Source organism: Akanthomyces muscarius, chromosome 4 (assembly GCF_028009165.1).
Source record: "Akanthomyces muscarius strain Ve6 chromosome 4, whole genome shotgun sequence".
Lineage (NCBI taxonomy): Eukaryota > Fungi > Ascomycota > Sordariomycetes > Hypocreales > Cordycipitaceae > Akanthomyces > Akanthomyces muscarius.
In genome coordinates, this window is record NC_079244.1 from 3,139,776 (window position 1) to 3,164,438 (window position 24,663).

At 52.6% G+C, this 24,663-nt stretch overlaps 7 protein-coding genes across 8 annotated transcripts; 2 read left to right on the forward strand and 5 right to left on the reverse strand.

Annotated features, from left to right (window-relative positions):
* Positions 1-108: 108 nt before the first annotated feature.
* Positions 109-8,253, reverse strand: LMH87_011731 (uncharacterized protein; the record flags this gene model as incomplete). Its single annotated transcript, XM_056200922.1, has 12 exons — positions 109-203; positions 258-314; positions 366-2,524; positions 2,576-2,627; positions 2,676-3,245; positions 3,296-3,501; positions 3,555-3,658; positions 3,708-4,225; positions 4,272-4,620; positions 4,671-7,374; positions 7,432-7,600; positions 7,656-8,253. The coding sequence occupies 12 exons, from the start codon at positions 8,251-8,253 to the stop codon at positions 109-111; spliced, it is 7,581 nt and encodes a 2,526-aa protein (XP_056052724.1).
* A 1,394-nt stretch (positions 8,254-9,647) lies between these two features.
* LMH87_011732 (uncharacterized protein) lies at positions 9,648-13,181 on the reverse strand (the record flags this gene model as incomplete). Its single annotated transcript, XM_056200923.1, has 1 exon — positions 9,648-13,181. The coding sequence occupies one exon, from the start codon at positions 13,179-13,181 to the stop codon at positions 9,648-9,650; it is 3,534 nt and encodes a 1,177-aa protein (XP_056052725.1).
* A 694-nt stretch (positions 13,182-13,875) lies between these two features.
* On the reverse strand, positions 13,876-15,298 carry LMH87_011733 (uncharacterized protein; the record flags this gene model as incomplete). The annotated part of the gene is made up of 4 exons (XM_056200924.1): positions 13,876-14,495; positions 14,561-14,876; positions 14,961-15,096; positions 15,159-15,298. 4 exons carry the CDS (start codon positions 15,296-15,298, stop codon positions 13,876-13,878), a joined length of 1,212 nt encoding a protein of 403 aa, XP_056052726.1.
* Positions 15,299-16,052: 754 nt separating this feature from the next.
* On the reverse strand, positions 16,053-17,288 carry LMH87_011734 (uncharacterized protein; the record flags this gene model as incomplete). The annotated part of the gene is made up of 1 exon (XM_056200925.1): positions 16,053-17,288. One exon carries the CDS (start codon positions 17,286-17,288, stop codon positions 16,053-16,055), a length of 1,236 nt encoding a protein of 411 aa, XP_056052727.1.
* Positions 17,289-17,611: 323 nt separating this feature from the next.
* On the forward strand, positions 17,612-19,690 carry LMH87_011735 (uncharacterized protein; the record flags this gene model as incomplete). The annotated part of the gene is made up of 1 exon (XM_056200926.1): positions 17,612-19,690. One exon carries the CDS (start codon positions 17,612-17,614, stop codon positions 19,688-19,690), a length of 2,079 nt encoding a protein of 692 aa, XP_056052728.1.
* Positions 19,691-19,776: 86 nt separating this feature from the next.
* On the reverse strand, positions 19,777-22,293 carry LMH87_011736 (uncharacterized protein; the record flags this gene model as incomplete). Of its 2 annotated transcripts, XM_056200927.1 has the most annotated exons (9): positions 19,777-19,784; positions 19,875-19,957; positions 20,155-20,234; positions 20,302-20,570; positions 20,626-20,808; positions 20,862-20,911; positions 21,701-22,057; positions 22,110-22,160; positions 22,217-22,293. In XM_056200927.1, the coding sequence occupies 9 exons, from the start codon at positions 22,291-22,293 to the stop codon at positions 19,777-19,779; spliced, it is 1,158 nt and encodes a 385-aa protein (XP_056052729.1). The 2 variants fall into 2 exon arrangements, with proteins under 2 accessions (XP_056052729.1, XP_056052730.1); XM_056200928.1 differs by having other exon boundaries at positions 19,875-20,064; positions 20,155-20,570.
* An 844-nt stretch (positions 22,294-23,137) lies between these two features.
* Positions 23,138-24,529, forward strand: LMH87_011737 (uncharacterized protein; the record flags this gene model as incomplete). The annotated part of the gene is made up of 5 exons (XM_056200929.1): positions 23,138-23,160; positions 23,216-23,435; positions 23,495-23,662; positions 23,802-24,347; positions 24,407-24,529. 5 exons carry the CDS (start codon positions 23,138-23,140, stop codon positions 24,527-24,529), a joined length of 1,080 nt encoding a protein of 359 aa, XP_056052731.1.
* Positions 24,530-24,663: the final 134 nt, after the last annotated feature.

A 24,663-nucleotide genomic window follows, 5' to 3' on the forward strand; every position in this document is an offset into this window, starting at 1 on the left:
GTCAGAAAAATATATCTACTTGTCTTTGGGTCGTAGGCCGATCAACTCCATGCATGAAACAAAACATCTGCTCGCCTCAGCTTTCCAATGTGCTATACCCGTCAATCTTCATGGGAGCCCGTTATTCCCTAGCATAGCCATCGCCGCCTCTGTATCGGCCTCCTCGTCCATAGCCTCGGACGATAGTGCGGATCCGCCCCATTCTGCACACTCAAGTTAGACATCTTCATCTCCCACTTCTCAGCGGCTTGACTTACCCGATCCGTCTTCTTCTGCTCCATCAACCACCAGGGCAGTCATGCTCTCGAGTGTTTCTGTGTCACCAGTCAGTTGTGCATCACGCAACCCGACAACAATGTACGAACCTTGCTGTTGCGCGCTAAAGCTTTCCTTGTCATCATCTGCCAAGCTTTCGCTTTCCGACACCGTCACGCTACAGTTGGACAGGATCCGAACCAGCGCCCCGGCAAGCTGTCTATCGATCGACGCTCTGCGCCTGATGTGCGCTTCTTGCACAAATTCCAGGCAGCGCATCCCAATGGCCAGCCCGAGCTCGGACGATAATGCGCGAGCCTCGGCTCTCGTCAGGCCCGCATCAACCTGTGGGTTCAGAGCCATGTCCACCACCTGCTCCGTTCCATTTCGTACGTGAGCGTCTGGATACTGGAGCAGATACGACACCCATTTCGGTATCGTGTGCAGCGTTGTCAGTCGTATGTGCTCACGCTCTGCCTCGCTTCCTCGCTTGTTATCGAGCGCCCGCCGTATTAGCACCAGGAATGCCTCGCCTTCGCCACCCTGGAAGCAAGCTGCCTGCTTGCAGATGTGTTCAACCAGGTGCTGAGCGTCGCCCACGTCACTGCAGCTATCGACCACGATTGACGCGGTCCGGATATACGAATCCAGAGGGTCCGTCGTTGCATCACCTCGGATCATCTGCTCCAGCAGCTTCAAAAGCTTTCTCGTCGGTATCTCGCCTGCGACCATTATCCGCTCCAGGATTTGCTTGGTGATATCCGGTGCTTGGTTAATCTCCACTAGGCGCGCCATAAACATGCTCATGTCCTCCTCGTCCTGAGGGTACAATAGCCTGGTGACTTCAGCTGATGTCCAGGCAAAGTATTCGCCCGAATGTCCCAATCGTTCATCCGCCTCGTCCACAATCGTCTCAAGACTTAGTTCTGGCTCTAGCTGGCCCATCAGATAGTTGATGACAGCCAGGACTGCCATGTAAGACGGTAGCTGTCCGCTGAACTTCCTGAACAGATTCTGCAGCATCTTCACATAGTTTGGCTCCAGGTCCATGGCGCGATTCGCACTGACAATCATCATGCATCTTTCCAAGTACCCAGACGCCAAGATCGCCGCGCACTCTTCTCTTCCGAGCTGAGCCACCCGGCGAATCGTCGTAAAATATTCATCCCATGCTCTAATGTGATGCTGAAAATACTTCCACAAGTAATCGAGGAGCCTTACTGCTTGCGACAGGATACTCTCATCTTCCGATTCGTCACCAGCCATGTCTGCGTCTTCATCGTCACTGGTCAACGTCGCTGTGTTGGCCCGACCGTAGTATAAACGCGGACAGCTCCTCGACAGCTGCTCCAAGCAAATCACAAACAGCTGGCCGGCGGCGGCTCGTACATTTCGGTCAGGGTTTCGCATTAAGAGAGAGCGCAGGACAACAGGGCGACCAAGGAAATAGCTGAGCACATGCCAAGCGCAGCCTGGCTGTCTGGCCATTTCAGCCAACATGTTGCAGAAGTGGACGGCAAAAGAAGAGTTTTTGTTGCGACTGAAAATCTGGTCCAAATAGCTCAGCGCAGTTTCAACGACCAGCTGGCAGGCTTTGGATGGCTGGCTTAGGTCCAGCAACTGTTCCTCCAGCTCCAAGCCGAGTCTGAGGATCTCGTAGACACAAGCTTGGACAAACTTGGCATGATTTGGATCGAATAGGCAATGTCGTCGCAGGAGTAAAATGTTTTCGCTCCGGATATGCTCTTTTAGGGCCTCGCCCATTGCTGTGTACGAGCACTGGCCAACTTCCGAGGGAGGTGCTGTCTCGGCGGCTTCTCCCGGCGGCGTAATTCGCTGATAAAATAGCATATAAGCACTGTAGCTCTTGTTGAAGGTTATGCTGTTTTCTTCATAGATTGAGCGCCGTTCTGGGCCGCCAAAGGTTGCTGCTTCCATCGATGCAGGATTCCAAACTCCCACGTTGTCGTCGTTGAATTCTACCCACTTTGGCGTCGTGTCTTGATTCAGCGGGCGCTCACGCACGTAGGAGTAGTAGTGGCCAGATTCGGCTGTTCCTGTATGGACAAGTACGCCAACCAGTTCGAACATGTCTTGCTTGCCATCGGGTGCTGATCCGCTGAGGTGTTCGATTGTGTACGGTTGCAGGTCTAGTTGTTGAGGAAACGCGAAATAATCGTCAATCTTGCTCCGTTGCAGCGTCTGCAGATTGAAGTCGAACCGCTTCAGATGAAAAATGACATTGTCCGGTATGTCTTTCAGACAAGCCCTGGGACCGTTAGCATTTTTCTTTCCTTCCAGCTTAAACAGCAGAACCTACCTTTTCACAGCATCGACATGTCGGTCACACGAGGAACACTTGTACTTGTTATCTATGTTCTGTCAGTACTTGCCATTGTATATGCACCGTCAAGTCTTACCGCCGTCCATTGTCTCTCCGCCTACATATGCTTGTAGACTGTCGTCGAGTGTCGATTTTCCCTTGATATCGCATTGGATTGCCGAAAAAGGTTCCAGTCTCTCCGATATGTGGCCACACTCTTTCGACTTGATTTGTTGCACGAGTTGGCCTCCATAAATGGATCGAAACTTCTTCCTCGCCATGCCATTCGGCAGCTGCGCTTCCCACCTATCAAATAGAAGGTTATAGAACTCGTCTACATCCATCTGGCTGTGGATGTCAATTGGCCCTTGGTCGTATGTCTTGATCGCGCCGACAAATGCAGCCGGCTCCACTGCCCGATTGATGCTCTCTTGTAGGTGGACGAATAGTCGCTGCGTTTCAAGCAAGAGTGCTTTAGAATCATCGGTTTCGTCCACATCAAATGATAGCAAGTAATTCCGAAATTTGGGGTTCATGTACAATTGCGTGACAAGTGAATTTAGATAGCAGGTGTTTGACAGATTCTGCAGGCCAACATATCCGGCCGGAGATCGAAGCGCTTTCTCTTGCTCGAACTGAAAAGGAAGCTCGTATATATACGGTTCAGCTACTCATATGTCAGCTCACTGGTTGACGTTGAAGGAAAACCGCACTTACAGCCATCAGCAAAGAAGGGAACCATTTCTTCCAGAAACTGTACTGCCTCGAGCAGCCTGTTGGGGTGAGCGCGTAGATGTATGAAAATACATTCGTAGAGTTTTCCTCTCAGTTCTGGGTTCAAGATGATCCTTGGTAGAGACTGGTTTGTGCCAGTTTGCTCCTTTGGGAAGAGGTGCTTCTTCATCAAGGTCGAGATTGCAGCGCTTTCGAAGGATTAGTCACTCGTTCATTGGCAGACAGGGAATGTAAGACATACCTCGAAATAGACTGAGCAAGAGATGGATCCGGCAGTATACAACTGTGCAAAAGAACAATCAGACCCTCAGCCACCACGTCGCACGGGATAGCCTGGTTGATATTCTGTTTTCCTATTAGCCAGGCACATCAAGCTATCTCACAACGACTTTACCTCGGTGCATGTATGTGCTATCAAGTATTCGGTCAACTGCCGCACTAGGGATCCAAGGTCAATACTTTCGGAGTAATTTTGACGCATCTTAGGGACGAGACAACACATCAACTTCATCAGTTCCTCGCAGTTTTCTCCCAAGTCCGGGATGGTGCTCAGCGTCTCCAGTGCCCAGTTCCAGAAGTATTTCGCAATGCGACCATTCTTCTCGGGCATATCGGCTTCCTTCTTAATGGTTTCCTCGATCAGGCAGGCGCAAAAATGCCTAAACTGCTTTTGGCTGGATAAGACACACATTCGGCGCATCAGCTCTGTAAGCAGCGGGTCACCGGCCAATGCCTGCCAGAACTTTTCATCAACGGACCCTATACGCAAGATCAGAGACAGACATTTGGCGCTGAGATGAACGAGCTCTTCTTCTTGGGAGCTAGTCGCATTGTCGAGTATTGACAAGATTCGGCGAGCAGAAGGCCTGGGAATATCCTCGGCAGAAGCACTATCCCGCAATGCGATTGAGTCTGGTACTAGTTAGTTTTGCCACAGATTGAACAGGCCATGACATACCATCAAAAAGACGCAGAAATTGCACTATCAAAGCTGAGGTGACTTGCACTTTGACCCGGCCAGATGCGGTCTGGGTAATCATTTCATCATCCAAGCCACGAGAGAGCAGCCGCAAGGCCTTGTCCAGCATGGAAATGTAGGACTTGGCCTCGGTCACTCTCTGGGAGTCGTGATCACATAGAGTTCGGTCAGATGGCGCCTCCTTGACACATTCCATCAAGGCAAAAATAGTGTATAGCAGTCTGTAGGGTTGATCGGGGACAAAATGGTCCTCATACTTGGTATCATCTGCACTTAACCGCTGCATCAGCTGGCCATCGGCTGGAAGTCGCAAGAGAAAATGATATGCCTAGCAGGTAATTAGCTAAAGAATGTGTGTCACTGAACGCCCGGGCTTACCTCAGCAGCTATATTCTCCTCCATGATCAGATATTGCCAAAATTCTGAGAAATGGGACAGGATTTCGATCTCGACGGGCGACGAGCCAGGTTTCACATAGCTAGGCATCTCAGAGGCGGCAACTCCCTTGGTAAGAAGAATCAAACCATCGCACATGCCCAACGCTTGCAGAGATTGGCCTGCTTCGATCTGCGTTGGGATTAACGGTCGGCCCCTGTAGTAAGCTTTGTAACTCTGGAAGCCAGTTTCGTCTCTGAGAGCAGCGAGCAGCGATGCAAGTGAATTTTCTCGTCCTATCTGGAGTGACTTGATTGCGCTGTTACCGTTGTCACCGAACGCCTGATATTGCAGAGTAGTCGGTTCGCCTTTCATCTCTGAAGCGCACTTCGGTATCAGGGACCGCAGATCAGCAGCAGCAAAGCGTGTATTGCCGCGATACGCGTCCAGGAAATACTGCAGAAGTCTCAAGGTGCGCAAAAGCTCGCGCTTCTTCTGCAACGTCTCGCGCTCAGGTTCGACAACAACGACCGAGTCGTCATCGGTGTCGTTTTCTGTCGGGGCAGCTTGCACAGCACATCTAGCTTCGCGCATGAGTTTCAAACATTGGCGAACCAGCTTGAGATGATTGTTCTGGGCCCTGCTCAATGTACAAGCTGTGATTGCGTTGCTGTCCAGATAAACCCCGGACGCGAGCAGGACGATGGCAGACTTGGCAATGCTCTCATCATGTGCAGAGAGGATGATCCGCCATAAAGTTTCTATGCCGCTCTTGGCGACAAGCTCGTCATCGTCGAGGTTGAAATCATCGCTGTGATTAACTCGCAACATGATGTTTTCTTTGACAAAACTGAGCATTCCGTCACAATACCAGCTGGCGGACAGATGAGGGAGATGTCTGGAGAAGCATATCTGCAGGAACGGGTTCTGAAATCCGCTGTTATTGCCGACCGTGGAAATCGTTTGCCAGGCCGCAATTCTGTCGAGGGGGTTGAGCGCTTTGGGGCCAACCAAACCCTCCCAGAGCCTGGTACCCAATTCTTCGGTGATTGATTCTGGCTGGAAATGAATAATTTGCGAGATCAAGTCTCGGCGAGCTGAATTCGCATGACCAGCCAGAACAAGGACAGATGGTTCTGACGCGGCGCCCACCGCAGACTCCAATTCCTCCACCACCAGTTGAACAATGTTGTGCGTTTCAGTGAGGTACTGAAGCTCATTAGCAATAGCTGGTCGCATGCATATAGAAAGAAACCAGAGGCTTCCAAGCTTGGTTTGCGAATCAGATGCTAGATGGTTAGCGCAGTTTCTGTACAGCTCTCTTCGAACTTCCGCTTCCAACTCGTAGTTAAGCAGGTCTCGAGCTCGGTGCATTGCGGCCGCATGAAGTTCAGGATCCGCGTAATGGGCACCGTTATCGCAAGTCGGTATCTCTCTCAATACACGCAAAACGGAGAGAAAGGGATGCACTGTGAGAGGCTGGCTACCGAGCTGCGCTTTCTGGACCATTTCCCCAATCAAAGTTTCCCAAAGACTTCGAAGCGAGGGAGAAAAGTTCTTCAGCTCAACGTCATTGAACTTTTCACACAGATGCACTAGTTGGTCATAATACAAAACATTAAGAGCATTCAGAGTGACGCGGGTGATAGCGTCAGCCACTCGTGGATCTTGGCTTGATCCAATGGAGCGCCAAAGTCGATCGAGGATGAGTTTGTTGCTCGCTTTTGATACAATCAAAAATACAACGGCATGGGCGCTAGTGGCAATAATTTCGGGATGACAAGACGGGCCAATGATGTACCCCATCAGCTCACTGTCAACAATATGACCCAGATGGCATAGAAAGCGGCGGCCTTCATCAGTGTCTTCTTCTTGGCTCCAAACTTCAGCCAGGCATGAACACAATATGTTGACAGCCATGACTCGGAGTTGCATCAGCCCTGATTGAATGAGCTTGGCCAGAATCCCGAGCTTCCATTCCCAAGGTGCGGCCTTCTGCAGGACATCGGGTGCTGCTTCAGGGTGCTTCAATCTATACGTCTCGAGCAGATGGTCGACACCGTCGGGCTGATTTCTGTCGGCTTGGTTGTCCGACCGGCAAATGAAAGAGAGCATGTTGTCCAGGGCATAAACGAGGCGAGTTGCCGCCTCGGTGCTCAGTATAGAGATATTTTTCTCGATAATGGCAGAAAAGGCTGAAGAAAGCGCCAGCCATGTTTCTCGAGTCTGTTGGATGCCAGCGTGGAACTGAGGTGATTCGGCAAGCGTTACATCATTTCTTTCGTGGTCAGCGGCGACGCAGTCTATGAGAACGCAGGTGACAAGAGTGAAGTCGCGCAGCCGAAATTTCGGGGTAGTGGCGAATATTGCTAGATCACAAGCAAATGCACTGATCCACTGTGTGCTGTTGCCTTGGGCCGTGATCAAGGGAGGGAGAAGGATTCTGGACATTTCGCTGCGTGTCCAAAGCGACGAGCCATCGATCTGTCCGTGTGCCTCGCGCTCTCGCGGATTCAGCAGAGCATACCATATATGAAGGCATTCGATGGAGAAGAGGGCAAGCTCATCCTCCGGCTCGGCATCACTCGTAAGTGCTAGCTGAAGAGTCCCATGGTCAAACTTGACAAGGGCAGCGGTAAGCAGCGAATAAAGCGACAGAATGTTTTTAACCGCGGAGATTATCGATTGCGAGCCATTGACGCAAGATCTGTCGCGAATTAGTCTTTGCCTTTTTCTTGTTGCATGCCAGAAACTGCAATAATACCTTGACGTTGTTAGGGCATTCATGATTGCGGGGAATGAAAGCCAGAATTTTCTCTGCGATTGGAGCGTGAATAGTATGATGGTTCTTTCCGAGGTTTCGAAAAATCTGATAGCCGACTGCTGCATCCATGTTGAAAGCTTTTGCAGATGGGAAATATCAATGTTGCGCTCTGGTATCAGCTGTTAGTGTCAGGTATCCTCGGAGCAGCTCTTCAAGCAACTTGCCGTTGGATATATCTTGGGTGAGCCGAATCACAGGATCGTGTAAGTCATCTCTTTGACGTCGGAAGGGGAAAGATGCAGCCGGGGTTATGACCTCTTCCAAGTCAGAAGACAACGTTTCGTCGTCTGGCTGCGCCATCATGTGTCGGTCGTCGTCCGCGGTGCATGTTTGCTCCAAAATTGGCGAGTCTGGTCTGGAGTCTATGATTCCGTCTCCCGTCTGCACCGTCTCGCTACGCTGATCGTTTATGATTCGACGCAAGCTAAGCGTGAGCTGGCTGGAGGGATCGAGCGAGGCGGAGGAGTCCGAGGCCACGGGCGTGTGGACGTTGTCGGTATGATCATCGGGGGTCGAAATAGCTTCTTGTATAGCTACATCTGTGTCATGCTTCTCAATTATATCATGAGAAATGCTGGGTTCGACATCATCGTCGGATGAAGCTTCTGGGGCGGGCGACATGGACGCTGATGTAGATGTGCGGCGGCGTTTGCGAGCAGAAGCAGCATCGTCCTCGAATGGGTTCGGCCGGGTCGTTGTCGTCTCAGGCGGTGTCTGGGAGTCGGCGTCGCCGCTGTCGACCGAGGCAGCGGATCGATCCATCGAGATGGCGTCTTGACCGACAGAGCTCCAAGGTAGTCACGGAGCCGTGAATGCCGTCTGGGGCGGCCGGCGGCACGTATTAACATGTGGGTTCTTTGTTACGGCAATGAGGGCTGGAAGCAGAGCGTCCAGGACCGGAGCAAGCAGCCGAGAGCCTGGATGCCTAGAGAGGGAAAAACGATGAAGAAAAAAGGACTAACAGAGGCCGAAGGGGAAGAAGAAGGAAAAACAAAGGCGTCGCACGTCAATATATTATTGACGATTCGCGGTCGCCAGCAGCCAAGCGTGCTTCAGTGGAGTTGACGAGGGGCAATTTGGAGCAGCTAGAGCCGTAGTGTGGGCAGCGTAGTGGCGGCAGTGGGGTAACCAAGCAAAGCAATAGGTACCTACGCACGGAAATCAGAAGGCCGCTGCCGCAGCACTTGCACTTGTCCAATCGCGATGTCTGTGCCTAGGTAGGTAGTAGGTTGGTAAATACGCTGCTGCGCTGCGCTGCCCGCTGGAGCTGTCTCGACTGACTTGGCTTATCTTTAGGTCTGGCATCTGCAGTTTTGAGGGGGAAAGGGGGCCAGCTTAAATACGAGCCTTGTAGAACCTGATGATTGTTGCCGTCTGCAACCTGCCGTCTCATGTAACTGGCGAGAGATAGGATAATAGTGACGACGCAAGAATTTTTCTTCACTGCGGGCGTAGCCCCAAAAACCGTTGCACCAAAGCACACCATTATCCAAAGTACACTCACTTCAACTACCCTTACAACTAATGTATTCATCCAATGTACTTTTTTACGCGACAAGTTGCAGGCACAGCCACCTTGTATACTTGCGTAGGTGCGCTAACGTTAAGTAGTACGTGTACAAGTCAATCTGCACCACCAGAAACGTGCCAAAGCACCAGACCAACCAGAGGTGACCTACCCGGCAGTATCTACAAGGGCAGTCTTTTTTTCTTCTGCCATCTTGTATAATGATTTTTAGGCTCTATTTAGGTAAAATGCACATCCTGGAGGGATTCTTCCTTCTTTTCTTTTTTTTTCTTTTTTTTTGGGGCGTCAATATTGGCTGTTGGCAACCGTCGAGCGATGTATCAGTCACGACGTAGCACAACATACCTAATCAGGTCACAAGCAACGAACATGAGTTCTTTTCCAGCGCGTACGCGGCTTCTCGACAAGGTACTTTATGAACTTGCAGAAATGGCATTTTAATGTACACAGCTGGATGATGTTATTCAAATAGTAGAGTCGCGTCCATTCAGCAAAGATGGACCAACTTATGAAATGTTAAATATGTACAAGAAAAAAAAAAGAGGCAACACCTCTATGAGTGTAGCTGCACCATGAAACCCCGGATAAAGAAGTGTATGTCCGCGAGTTTTCAACTCCACGTACTATTCTATATACGTCCACCGGGAATAATTTCTCGCTCTAGCAACTCCGTTTCGTTGTCTACTCCTGTGCGGCGCCTCTCCATGACCCAACGCGCCTCGCCATTATCCTCCTCCTCCATGATGTAGGAGATACTGTCCGTCGAGCTCTTTTGACGACGATGGCCATTGCCATTCCTCGACAGCGACACAGCTCGCAGGGGCATGTTGCCGACTTCCTGATTCCAGGACCACTCGTTGGAGCTCGAGCCGGGGGCGGCCGAGACCGGGGCGGACTCACTCTGGCCGCTTTGTGGTCGAGGTGTAGGGTAGGTAGAAGGCGCCGAGTGGCCGCGGATGGGATTGCTGTGCTGTTGTTGCTGTTGCAATGCAGCCAGGGCGTTGGCCTGCATTTGCGACCCAATGGCAGCATTGGCCATTGTCATCGTTGGACTGGCAGGCAGACTTCCCAGCTCGGAATCACGACCTTCACTCGAGAGGAATGAGTTTTTCCGTCCGTGTGCGGAACCCGGCATGGAGGTTCCTACAGCAGGCATGGCGGCCCAGGGAGCGCCCGGGAGCTCTCCTCGTTCAGACTTTGGTGAGCCTTCACGACTCGACGAAAGGCTCGCCTGCGAGCCCCCCCAAGCCCTGTTGCGAAGACGTAGTAGTGCAGACAGAGTCATCTCATCGCCCTCCTCGGACATCATCGCTAGCTGTGCAAGTCCAGGGCTCTGCATCGTTGGTGTACCGCCAACCATGGGAGGTAATCCCATGCTCATAATTGAGTTTCGGTTCGAGTATTCAGAGCGTTCTGTGATGGGTGTGAGGTTTGGTTCGCGAGAGATAAGGCGGCCACTCTTGGATCGGGCCAGGTCACCGCGGGGTCCAAAGAAGCCACCACTTGCATAGAGATATTCGACATCACTTGACGCACTGGAGCTGTAGGACCCATGGTTCTGGTTCTGGTTCTGGCTCGAGGGGGCCGCATAAAAGCCGAACTCTTGGCCATACCAGCCGTCTGAGTCATTTGCTAGCGCACTGGCATTAGCCTCTGCAATGATTGCATCATCGTCGAGCTCAAAGTCGTCCATATTCTCGTAGCCAAAGTCATTGTCGAGGTCGTCCATCGGTGCGTATTCAACATCGTCTTGAATCTTCACAGTGGACTCCTGAGTCTCGGTATCATCCAAATCATCGGTGCCGTAGTCGTCTTCCGCTTCATCTTCCAGAACAGGTGACGCGCTGCGTTGAAATTTACCAGAGGCAGCAGCTTCGTGTGCGGCGGCAGCTAGGGCAGCCTGATAAGCTGCCATCTTGCGTTGCAAAGGCGATGAGGATGATCCCATCATTGATGATACTCTGCCCAGCGGCGAAATCATAGAGCCACCCCCGTGGGTTCCTTCAGGTAAGCCTGCACTGAATGAGGTATGGGCAGTAGACTGTGTTATGCCTGACTGGGCAGAGAAGCGTGATGTCATGTCGGACTCTCTCTTCCTAGACTGGCTGACGGTTTGTCGCAAAGACTTGGCATTAGCAAATGCCCCAGGAACCGGGCGGCCGAATTGATCCGTATCGTCATTATCAAATATAGATTCGTCAAATGGCTCGGCATTCGGGTCGAGCTCTGCGGCGAGATCTTCGGCAAATTCGTCTTCGTATCCAATGATGCCGTCATCAAAATACATCTCATCTTCTGTCACCGATCCCAGAGCATTGGCTGAGGTGTCCAATGGCCTCTCCTCGTCTCCCAGAGACGGCTGTTCATTAATTCCGAGCCCGGAGAGCTGCTGCACGAAAGCTGGGTCTATGTCACTGACGTTGGTCTGCGCCGACACGGGAAAGGTAGCTGTCGTCGGTGTATCTTTAGTGAGCGCTGATCCGATAGGGTGACCCTGAGCATCTCGAGGAGTATTGGGTAGTTGGCCTGGCAGGTGAGGACTTGCGAGTGACGACTCAGGATTCGATCTCTCGAAGATAAATCCGGAAAAGTTTTGCTGATCATTGTCGGGATCCTCCTGGGGATCAAATTGGTCTTCCTGTATATACGGAGTCTCATTGAGGTAATCGTCTTCCTCGTCATAGTCGGCATTCACACCTGGTATCCTTTCCTCAAGGCCGTCGTCATCCATCATGGCGTCGTAGTCGAATGCATCTTCATCAAATTCGTCAAATCTCGAGTCTCTTCGCTCATCAGTCTCTGGTTCGCCCTTTTCTAATTGCCGCTGTCGATGGCGCTCTTCCAAAATCTTCTCCTGTTTGGCGGCTCCTATCATATCAAAGCTGAACCTGGAGCTTGTGCTTTTCATATGTCGCGGCAACGATGCCATAGTATCTCTGCTTGACATTTCAGATAAGGATATTTTCCTAGAGCGTGTTGTTCGTGTTGATGGATTAACACGCCGCAAAGAACCAGAGGCGCGGTGGGCATTGTTTTCGGCTATGCTAGAGAGGTTCTCATACTGCACAGAGCCAGACATGGAAGAGCCACTAGAGCTGCGCATTCTGTCTTTGAAAGAACCATTCCGTGTGGCTGAAGTAGAAGCAGGTGGTGAGCTCTGGCTCGTCGAAAGGTGGCTTGGTGTAACGTCTCGGTTGGTGGTGGGCACTTGTGCCGGCTCTTGTTCAGGCACTGGCGCAGACAGAGGCGCTGGTGTAGAAAGCGGCACCGAGCCCGGCCCGCTTTGATACTCAGAAATCGGAGGTCCAGCTATTGTTTGTAAAGAATCATTTCGCGGGATGCTGCGCCGTCTAGGCGCACTAAAGTCGTGGACGCGAGTGCCCTTGATGCGTGGATCGTAGGTAGGCTCGGAGTCTTGGTGGGGGTGTGAGGGTAGTGGCAGGGCCTCGGGTACATTCTGGTTTATCTTGCGTCGCATCAAAAGCGTAGACATTGGATTTTTGAGGAACGGCAAGCCTTTCTTTGCTTTGTGAGGTTCCATGGGCGTAATCGTGACGGAAGAGGACGACGATGTTCCCTCGCTGTTAAGACCCAAGCCTGGCGGACGGCGACCGGTAGGCTGCAAGGACCCGGTGCCTTCGGAAGGCGAGATGGATGAGTGTGACGATACTCTGGAGAAGCCCTGCGACGGCATGTTCGGCCTCGGTGCAACAGGCGGCGCAGCAGCAGCGGGGCTTATCTTGGCGCGAATATGCTGGTCGTCGAATTGCTGCGCAGTCTTGGTCTCGGGTGTGACAAGTGCCTTTTGCGCCCGCAGATCGCGTCTGTAATTTTCCAAGGCGACGCCGCCGATAAAACCTGAATCATTGGCATAGGACGGGCGGGTAGGCTGCGGCATGCGCTGCTCGAGGGGCGGGACGCGCGCATCAGAGTAGAAGTCGTGCAGGGGCGGGGACTGGTCCGATGTTACTCGCGTAATGGGCGGCAGCGTCGGGGGAACAAGAGACGTGGTTGAAGTCGGCGGCAGCGTGTCCGGCGACGAGACGGCATCGGGGGTAAACGGTGAGTTTGTGTTGCTCAACGGGGAGGGCTGCTGGTCCCCGGCAGGGGAGGCCGGATTGGAGGGTCCCCCACGCCGATGGAAGCGCAGGTGCGACAGCATTTTGTCAGGTGATCTTTTAGTATTCGTATTTCAACCGAGCTGAGCTGGCCAGGGCACAGTTGGAGTTGGTTCGCGGAGAGCAGCGGCGTGCGCGAGCTTAGGAAGCGAGGGTAGAAGCTAGAGCAATCATGTCGGCGGAGTTGGTGTTGTGACGTGGACTATCGAGCTGTCGTCAATCGCATCGTAGAGCAGTCGTAAGCTCCAGCAGAAATGGCTGCAGGTTTCTTCAGAGAGTGCCAAGAGACGGGAGCGCAGCAAAAGGGGCGTCGCGTTGTTGAAAGGTGTTGCGTTGGTGTTGCAGAGGTGGGAGCTGACGTTGAGCAAATCATAACTGGGCCGAGTATGCAACAGCGCGACAGGGGTATGACCAAGGCAGTGAGGCGCTACAACGGATGGAGCACTATGGACAGCGGCCAATCCTATCCCATCTACAAAGTTTGTGTTTCTTATTCAGGTTGTCTATTATGCTCTCAATTTTAATAAATTTCTCTTGTTAAATATCGCGATAATACCAAAGGCGTTGTTTTGCCCCAAACGGCAGCCACACCAGCTAGTATGTTAGCTGTGGTGGTGCTGGTATAACGACAGTGAAAAAGGTAAACTAGTGAAAGAAATAAAAAGTTCAAAATCTATGCTGAAAGGTGAAACATCTAATTTATATGAAAGGGCTCTATGCGGCTTCTCTATGCGCTTTTCACGTTTCCAACTCCATCTTGGTTGCTGCCACGCCATTCGTCCTCTTCGCTTGCTCTTCTCCCCTCGACTTCTGCAGCTGGGATTCATCATCCGACCCCACCGGATCATCCCGTAATCTGTGACCAAAGTCTGGCAATATAGATCCACCCTCGACCACAGGAAACGGCGTCAAGACGTGGCTGATGTCTCCCCACCATGCCTCGCCGAACCGGCGGTACCAGTCAATCGTGACGCGCAAGCCGGCGTCCAAGTTTGTCTTCTGATCCCAACCCAGCCTCCGCAATTTTGAGCCGTCTACCGCGTAGCGGCAGTCGTTAAAAGGCCGGTCATGCGTGTACTTGACCCATCTGCGGAAAGCGGCCTGCTTCATGATGGTGGCCTGGTCCGTGCCGTCTGCCATGCCCATGACGGAGAGTAGCTTGGCGCACAGATCAAGGTTGGAAACTTCGTCGGAAGAACCGACATTGTATATTTGCCCGACTTGACCTTTGTGCAGGATGGTGTCGAACGCATCGGCGGCGTCGCCAGCGTAGAGGTAGCGCCGTGTGGGACTGCCGTCTCCATGAAGCACGACTGGCTGCCTTCTGTTTAGTAGACAGGCAAATTTTGGTATTATCTCTATGAAGTTTCAATTGTTAGTGCCCCGTTTCTTACAAGTAGTAAACGAGATTGTTGACGCTTACTTTCTGGGTATTGATGCGGCCCATAGACATTGTTGCTCCTCACAATAATACAGGGCAGCTTGAAGCTCGCCTGGTATGACTGCACCATCATTTCGGCGGCGGCCTTGCTCGCAGAGTACGGATTCGTCGGCGCCAATATACTGGCCTCGGGCAAGTCGTCTTTGTCTTCCTTGACTTCCCCGTACACCTCGTCGGTTGAGACGTGGATGAAGCGCCGGATGCCCACCTTTTTGGCACTTTCTAGCAGCACGTGCGTTCCAAAGACGTTGGTCTGCGTGAAGCTGTATGAATTTCCAAAGCTCAGGTCAACATGCGACTGCGCCGCAAAGTGCATCACCGTGTCAATGCTGTACTTTTCCATGCAGTCCACAACCTCGTGCGGATGGGTCAGGTCACCCACATATGTGGTAAAGTTGGGGCGGTCCGCGAGAACGGCCGTGTTATTGGGAGAAGAGCAGTAGTCCATTTTGTCAAAACATATAATATTATATGCGTCCGGGTATGTGGTGGCGAGGTGCCGGACGACCCACGACGCGCTGCGGATGGCGGAATTAGCATCGAGCTGTGAGAGAGCCATGAGAATGCGTAGGAGACTTACATGAAGCCGGCACCGCCGGTCACCATGATATTACGCACATCACTCCGCGGTTCAAACTGAGTCGTACCAGTGAGAACAGGAGCCGTCTTCCATATCTGGTGGGTGTCGCCGTTGTCGCCCTTCTGATGGTGGTGCAGCATGGTAGGCTTCAGTGACGTGCCCGCGGGGATTTATTCGGGGGGCGCAGCGCGGGACAAGCCTTTCCAGGCGCATGCAGTGCAAAACCTCAACGGCAGCTTCGAGTCTCCCAAATACCGCAGAGATTGATAATTCGGATGCTGACATATACCACTATGCGTCTGAATGAGCTGCGCGACGCCAGAGAATGTGACTGCTTTCACTGTCGCATAACAAATATGGTCCTTGAGGCTCACTTTTTGACTCACGGAGTTGCGGGCGCGCGCTGTAGCGGGCGTGTGGAATTGTCTGTCTCGGAAGGCGAAATTCCAAGACACGAAGGATTCAGGCAAGTTGCCAACCACAACCTGAGTCCTCAAGTTTGAGGTTTGCTGAAGTCGGAAGAAAATCAAATGCAAAGCAGAAAGCGCTATCAGCATAAAAAAGTCCACAGTGGCTTGTCAACCTGCCACGGCTGGCCCGCTGATTTCTTGAACAATTACTGCGTCGAGGCTAGCGCTAATGAGAAGATCAACCACCATGACTGCAACGAGAACCTGTTTGTCAATATAAATGAAACATTTAAGGCGAAAGAAAAAACACACCCTCCAATTTGGAACTTGGCATCTTCTTTTATAGATGTTCTATTGTCTAGTTGATAATAAATATTGAGTCTCCGCCGCAACTGTTTAACCAGTGGAACATTTCACGGGATATCTAGCAGCTGGTACAAATACACAATCTCTTAATGTCATTTAGCACTGCTTCGCTATGAAATTACAAGTTGAAACGTTTTCTGTCCTTCTCCATCTTGGACTTCCACTCCCACTGTGTCGCATCGTCGCCTTCGCTACCCGCACGGCCGATGCCCTTGTCGACACGCCTCAGCTTCAGCGTGAATCGGGGGCCGAGCTCCTGCAGTCCCGCGCGTATGTCCTCCACACCCTTCAGCTTCTCGCCGTCCGGGGCGAGGACACTCTTTTCCGTGGCGCGCTTGTCACGGAACACGTAGCGATGGCGGCGCACGAAAATGTAATCGCGCTGGTTGTGCAGCGTAATCACTTGGCGGCCTTGGAACTCGGGCGCGGGCGGGAACAGCGTCTGAAAGATCTTGGCCGTCAGCAGGCCGAGGGGCGTCTTGAAGTTGTTGAGGAGCAGCTCGGGGTAGTGGTTGGTAGGGTTGCCGTGGCCGGGCAGCTTCTTGCCCTCGACCCAGTTGGAGATGGAGAAGTGGAACGTCGGGCCTGCTGGCAGGTGAACAATCGATAGGCCTGTAGGCTTCTTGAGGTCTTCCTTGAGCAGCACGACGGCGGTGTAGTCTCTGCCAATGCAAAATTTGCAAATTTCCCGCAGAGAGTACTTGTGGCCGTAGCGATGTGATGAACGGGGAATGTAGTTGCTGTTGGGGAAGAGGGTGGTGAGTAGGTGCGCCTCCTCATGTAGCGTGGAGTTCAGTGATGTCGTAAGGAGGATTTTAGGTGTGGGAGGTGGGATATCGGTAAACAGCGTAGGGAATTTGAGAGCCAGCGATGATGGCGTCAGGTCCAGATTGGTGCTGGTAGTCGAAGGGACCGCACTGCTGTCTCTGATTGCACGCTTCGCGCGAGCTTTGGCCAGGGCCGCTTCTTGAGCCTCGTCATCCTCATCATCGGTGGCAAGCATGCTATCGTTGTCCTCGTCGTTGTCTTCGTCGAGCGGAGCGTTCAAGGCTGCCTCTTCTTCTGCCAGGGCTTCTTCCATGCGTCTGCGTTTGAGCTTCTCCACGTCTACCACGGCACCAAGACTGTCATCGTCGACATCATCCCAGACACGCTTCTGGTCCAGTGTCTTGGTCACATTTTTGGCGAGTCGAGCGGCCTTGAGCTCCGGGTTGCGGTCCTCTTCCTTTTTGCGCTGGAATCGGTGTTCGCGGCGGTCCTTATCCTTGCTCTTCTTGTGCTGCACAAAGAGCTCCTGTCGCTTGAGCTTGTTGGCCGCCTTCAAGGCCTGCGTCGGCGCTTTTCGGAAGCCCATGGTTGCACCAAAAAGCTGCAATTGATGTCAAGAATAAAATAAGTAGAATTGTATTTGCAAGACGACGCTCAAAAAGTTAGCGGCCGACCGCCTAGCATAAATTTTTGGCACTGGAGGGGCATCGTTTATCCGGCAGAAAATCACAAAATTTTGGCGGTGAGCACTCAACTCTACGTTTGATTGGTCGCGACATGCACTAACGAGTCCACTATGCTGGCCTGTCGCAGCCATTTGCTACCAGGGCGGACAAAACTTTTTGTTAGCAGTTCTTCAGGCGCAATCTCAGCTGTTTGGCAAAGCATATTCACTCCAAAATGCCAGCAATGGGCTCGAAAAAGAGAAAGCTGGCGCAGGTGGCCGCCGAGGTCACCGACGGCGCGCGAGCACCCGAAAAGACTGCCCAGAAAGCATTTTTCAAGAATGCTTCAAATTGGAACTTAGAGCAAGACTACGAGTCGAGACCGCGCAAGGGCAAGAAGAAGGAGCCGAAGGAGAGCAACAAGCTGCCGATCAAGACGGCCGACGGTCGACTAGAGATCTTGACCAGTCTCGACGCCGAGGGCGACGACGTTTCGGTCGAGAGCGACACCGACTGGCTTGAAGGCCGCGAGGAAGATGCCGAATGGGAGCCCGAGGAGGATGAGAAAGAGGCAGTTCCGACGATCCCCGAATCGCAGCAAATTCTCGAGGCACAGGAAGAAATGGCGAAGCTCGCCATGGCTCTGAACGAAAATCCCGAGGATAACATTGCCTCGTTGAAGGCACTTGCCAAGTACGGCGAGGCGGACATCACAGCCATCCAGATGCTTGCGCTCATGACGCAAATGGCCGTCTACAAGGACATTATCCCCGGCTACCGTATAAGACCACTCGGAGAAGATGAGCAAAAAGGAGAGATTTCAAAAGACGTTCGAAAATTACGGCAGTTTGAGCAGTCCCTTGTCTCTGGCTACCAGCACTACGTCAAGGAGCTGAACCGCATCGCTCGCCTGGGCGTCAGGGCCAAGACCCCCGGGGCGCAGAGCATCTCCAACATTGCCTACACCTGCGCCTGCGCTCTCCTCACCGCGGCGCCGCACTTCAACTTCCGCACCGAGCTGCTCAAGATTCTCGTCTGGAAGCTGAGCAAGCGCCGCATCGACGACGATGCCGACAAGTGCCTGCAGGCCCTCGAGACGCTCTTTCGCCAGGACGACGAGGGCCGTCCGACCATGGAGGCCGTCTCGCTGCTCACCAAGATGATGAAGTCGCGCGAGTACCAGGTCGACCAGGTCGTGCTCAACCTGTTCCTCGCTCTGCGGTTACTATCCGAGTTCCGCGGCACCGCCTCCAAGGACCGCGTCGACAAGGAGGGCGAGGATGCCGACGACGGCGCCGCGACTGCACAGCTCTCGTACAAGATGAGGAAGAAGCAGCGCGAATTCCGCACCAAGCGCGAGCGCAAGGTGCTCAAGGAGCAAAAGTCCATCGCCAAGGAGATGACACAGGCCGACGCCCTCGTCAGCCACGAGGAGCGCGAGCGCATGCAGTCCGAGACGCTCAAGATGGTGTTCGCGTGCTATTTCCGTGTCCTCAAGCAGCGCGAGCCGCACCTGATGGGAGCAGTTCTCGAGGGTCTCGCCAAGTACGCGCGTCTCATTAACCAAGACTTCTTCGGCGACCTGCTGGAAGCCCTCAAGGACCTGATCCGCCACAGCATCCAGGACGCCAACGCTGCCGAGGCAGAGGAGAACGGCGACGACGCTGCCGAAGTCGACAACGACCAAGACGATGAAGAAGGCGACGGCACCGAGCCCCCGCGCAACCTCACCCGCGAGGCGCTGCTCTGCACCGTGACCGCGCACACGCTTCTCGCCGGGCAAGACGCCCACAACTCGCGCAACGACCTCCATCTCGACCTCTCCTACTTCACCACCCACCTCTACCGCTCTCTTCTCGACCTTTCCACCAACCCCGACCTCGAGCTCACCAAGCCCCCAAGCTCAACCTTTGCCGCCCATCGCTACTCGCGCATCAACGTGCAAACCACGACCGTCCTGCTCCTCCGCTCCCTGACCGCCATCCTCCTGCCGCCGTGGAATATTCGCTCCGTGCCCCCGCTGAGACTGGCGGCCTTTACAAAACAACTCATGACCTCCGCGCTGCAGTTACCGGAAAAGTCGTGTCAAGGCACGTTAGCGCTGCTCGGGGATGTCGCGCACACACATGGGAAGAAGGTCCGTAGCTTGTGGAACACAGACGAACGTAAAGGCGATGGGCGATTTAACCCTGCCAGTGACAGTGTGGAGGGAAGCAACCCCTTCGCGACGACTGTCTGGGAGGGCGAGCTACTACGCAAACACTATTCGCCAAAAGTAAGAGAAGGCCATCAGCTGTTGGTAAAAGGCATGAACTCAAAATAGATGTATATAAACTTTCATGAAATACAAACATCAACAACCCATATTGTGCTCTACTCTGTAGCAGAACAACTCATCCATTCCCGCAGCTAAAATCCTGAATCGACAATCAGCTTCTTGCAGCTTTGGGGGGTGAACGGTTCTGCGTCAGCTCGCAGTGCTCGCTGCGCGTTGCTCGTATCTTTACCTTGACTAGTATTTGATTTGTTCTGTTCAGCGAACAGAGGACAGAACTCTTGGTGAATAGCAATCTGCAAATTGACTGAAAATCTGTTTGCAAATGGTGAGCCTTCCGTTTCTTTGGATGCGAAACGAGATGCTGCCAGGCCCTTTTGGGGCTTGATTTTTGGCGTACAATTGCACCTGGCAGATGCTTTCTTTTGCAGTGGTGTCAAGAGCTGTCCATTCATTTTCAATGGTGACTCGATCGTCATTTCCTTCTGTGCATTACTGGGTGGCAGACGTACATGTGCCTCGGGAGATTCGAACAAGCATGCAGCGGATCTTGTCTTGAGCTGCGGTTTTGGAGGGAGACCCCCGACTCCTCCTACAGCCAACTGGGGAGGTTGATTGATCATGGTATTAGCAGGCGGTTTTTGAGGAAGATTGCTGACGTCTCCCAGGGGAGTTTTCGCAGACTGGCTGAACACGGCCTTGGGCTTTGTTACAGCCGGGGACTGTAGATTCCACTGCTGCAATTGATCTACCAGAGGGTCAACCTCTGCCATCTCTTTCTCATGCTTAGACATGAGCGCAAAGAACTCGTCCAGGACCGAACTTGTAGGCACTGAAGTTGGGGCAGTGGTCACGGCCAGGGCTTGAGATTGTGCTGGACGGGACAAGATTTGCGGTACTGCGGGTGTGGACGCCATTGCAGGCTGGACTATGGCAGGAACTATTAGTAGTATTCGATTGGGACATAATCGCCGATCAATTACCTGCTGGAGCGCTGGTCGGAGCATCTTTCCGACTTAGAAAATCAACCCCCTGGCCGCCAGTGATGGATGGGACATTCTTCTGTTCTTGCCATGCAGCCATTGAAATCGTTGGCCGGCGACCTTGAAACTCCCGAGGTGGCTGCCTGTGACTTTTTGCGGCAGCGGGGATAAATGCCATGGGTCCTTGAAATATGTTAGGACGTTTGTAGTACGGTACAATTTACTGGAATACGTACGGACAATAGACTGCGTTAGCTGCTGCCGAGTTGCACTTCGCAACTGCCTGCTATGGCCTTTTGAGTATGCCTGGGGTCGAGAGTTGCTCCTGTTCTTAGCTGGCTTCGGCTTGGAGAAGCTTCTTGCAAGAGCGATGGCATCAGCAAGCTTTTGTTTGTCGTTATAACTGTAATTCGCCATGGATGCAAAAGTCTGAAGACGAGAACGGCAACAGAATTTGCTCGCAGCTGCTGTTAGAGAGAGTGATGATGTAAAGGCGAAGCTGAAGAGTATCTGAGAAGGCAGTGCAGAAGGAAAAGGCGAGTGGCAGATCTGTTTTCAGACTTGTTTTCCTTTGGCAGCTGCCAGCTGGCGGCCGGCCGGCAGCAGGACCTTTGACTGCACTTGCCGTTTGCAGGTGGCTACAGCAACGGAAGAGGAAATGCGCGTGTTAAAAAACGATATGCTCAAGCAGTGAATTGATATTGTAGGAACGAGGAAGTCCCGCTCTTGAGTTAATAAAAACTTGAGCTGTAATTACAGGCGGGAGGCGAAGTCTTAATGGTGTGATGTGCTGCCCTGCATGCCTCTACATGCCATTTGCATCTACTGCGCCGCCGTTGGTTTGCTCCTCTTTCCACCAACTGAAATCTCCTTGGAGACTATCTTAGATTGACGATATTGTTGACTCCGAGCCTCGTCAAGCCATTCACATAGCACAGGCTTGACAGACCTCCTCACCAGCTCACACAACGCGCTGGAGCCCGTTGCATCCTTCTCGATGGCCACGGATGAAACGCGCGCTATCCCGAGACTGCTGCTCAGCCTGTCAGAGCATGGCCTTGAGAACCCCACCAACCGTGTTGCTTGATCTGCCTGCACATCGTTTGGAGAGGCGGCCACCATTTGAGGGAAATGACTGTTGAAGGCAGCAGTTTGGTTGCCACGGCAGACGAAAACCATGGAATATTTCTGCTCTCGTTCTGGTCTTCCATCACTTTTCCCTTCCTTGTTTGTATTTTGAAGGCCAGTAGTGATTGAATTGAAGCCAACATCCACTTGCGATGCAATCTCTGGTTTAGCCGGCTGATCAACAGCCATGGGTACAGTGTTTCTGCCAGCGCCTTTATCCAAACGTTTCCGTTTCTTTTCTGCTCGCTTCCCCTTGGAAGGCTTGATGTGTGTTTGTCGATGCTTGCCAATTGGACTGAGATATCTGGAATACGGTAAGTCTTTGCACCAGTAAGCTGCCGCGGCGCACAACTTACTCGCACAGGAGCTCAAGTATGGTATCCTGGTCTTCTTGGGATATTTCTGGCCTGTGATCTTTTCTTAGAAGGAATGCGCGGTAGTATGCGCCATGATATTCGCGTACCAGGAAATGGTGGTGAACGGTGACCCAAGGTGGTGAACAATTTTTTTTCGGGCAGGCCCGCCAGTCTTGGAAGCCATGGCAATGTAGCAATCACAGATGTGCGTGAAAGACCTTCCTTTATTCTATATCACTGATCAATTTATTGGTCGTGTTTGTTTCTGCTTAGTTTTCCGGCAGCAGGATGTGGAAAGATGAGGAATCGAGCATGAGAGTTCGAGGTGTCCCTGGTTTCCAGATGTGGGGCCTCCTTAGGCAGCGGGTGCCTCGCTGCAATCGTTGATGCTTATGCAGCAATTCAGACCGAGGTCGGTTATACCTGTGTATATTAATCCAGGGATTGAGCTCTACGAATTGATAGAACATCACTGATTTCTTTTTGCGAGTCACTCCTCCGCGTTGCTAAACTGTGATGATGTCTCGACGAGCAAGAAACTAGCGCGGCCAACCTGTAAGTGGCTGCTTCGTGCTTGCCATGTAATGAATTTTATATTTTATTTTCCTTTCTGGAAGAATTTGCCCCCCTCAAGTCGTACAGATCGTTCTTTATATCGGTCTTTATTAAAAGATATGAGGACTATCTCGCTGTAGTTTAGATCAATAACTGCAGGTGTAAAGCTACCATGTAATGTTAGTTACATCTCCTCCACATGCGTGTAGATGGGTATACATATCTTCTGCCAGTAAGAAACACCCTTCTTCCGTGCAGCCAGGTAAATGACAAGAGTAAGCTGTTGTAGGCACCGGCCTAGGCAAACGGAGCATCGGCGAATTTGACACCTGCCAGCTGGCAGTGTGGCGCCGCCGCCAGCTGCCAGCCTCGACCAACACCAATAAATAGGTAGATATCCTCTCTCCTACTTTTACTCCTCGTACCTCCATCTCCAAATTCATCAGTTCCTCGTTCCACAGCCGGAACCAGCGATGACCCAACGCGCCCCCACGCGGTAAGTTATATTCCCAATCCTTCCGCACGGCTCCAACCAACACCGTGACGTTTAGCTTCCGCTGCAAAGTCGGCGGCGAGTGGAAAAACCTTTCCGAGTTCTCGAACGCGCAGCAAAGAAACCTGCAGACAGGGCGCGTCGTTGACCCCGCCCACAGCGGCATGACGTGCAAGCAGCACGCATCAGGATCGCGCTCCGAGCTGCGCTGTGAGCTGTGCAACCTGGTGAAGCCGCTTGACGAGTTTAGCAAGAGCTCGCGCCGCAAAGGCGAATATGTAAGTTGCATGACGCCGACAGTCTTTTACGCCTGATATTCTAAACAATTTACTGCTAGCAATGCCGACGCTGTGTGGCTTGGATCGAGATCCAAGAGCCGACCCTCACGCCGGGGCCGCTTGAAACCGGGCATATCTCGCCGGAGGAGGAAGAGCAGCAGATGCTCAAGAACCGTTTCTTACTGAGTAATGATTTCTTTGATGGCGAAGACGAAGGCCTCCCACAGGTATATTCTTGTTTTCTTTTGCGGCTCTTCCTATCTCATTTCGCTTCTTTCCCCTTCCTCCCCTCGTTTTCCTTGCCTGACTATTTCTGTTTGTCCCTGTCTTTCATTTACTACCACATCGCTGACACCAGTACCACAGGCTCCGGTCACGGCATTCTCCTCCCTCGGCCTCGACGAGTCGTACGCTACAGCTGTTGGTTCTACCTCAATTGGCGAGCTCCTTTCTCGATTCGACGACACCTATTCCACTCGATCTAACATGCCGCCACACCTCGAAGGCAAAGCCGCCGCCTCTGCCGCCGCCTCCGAGACCTCGTCTGTTGCTGGTAGTAGCAGCGAGGTAACTCTCCCGCCGCATCTGCGCGGAAAATACAAGACAATGAGTGCAGCAGCCTCGTCGGCCGCCTCCTCGACAGCGGGGGACCTGTCGCTGCCCACGACGCTCCTCGACACTGACTCGGACGTCGCGTCCATTGTCAACAATTTCAACGCTTGGGGCCCAAATGGCGAGCTGCAGCGGCGCCGACCCGACTCCGTGTTGGACTCGGCAGCGTCTCTTTCGTCGGAAGCTGTCTCTGCAGAGAACAACGACCCCAACGTGGTGGGCGATTGGACCCGCGTGGGAAAACCAAAGTCGGCAGTGTTGTCGAGACCAGGCAAGGGGCGCTTTGTCAAAGATGCAGAGGTATGTTTGTGATCATGCTGCGGTCAGAAAAGACGCCGTTTTGCTAATCAATCTGGCAGGCTCGGATGTCTTCCGCCGAGATGCGGGAGTACCGTGGTGAGATCCAGCCAACTTACATGCGTCGAGAAATCGACACGCAGAAGCGCATCCGCCCGATCGGTTACGACTCTGACTCTGAGTAGGGCTTCTATCTTCTGAAGCATATCGCATGCTGTTCGTTTCGTCAATTACAGGATAACCCGTTCTTCTTTGCGCTTGGGCTTGTGTTAATGTGCCTCTTGTTCTGGTTGCATTTCTGATTTCGGCTGTTGTTCCC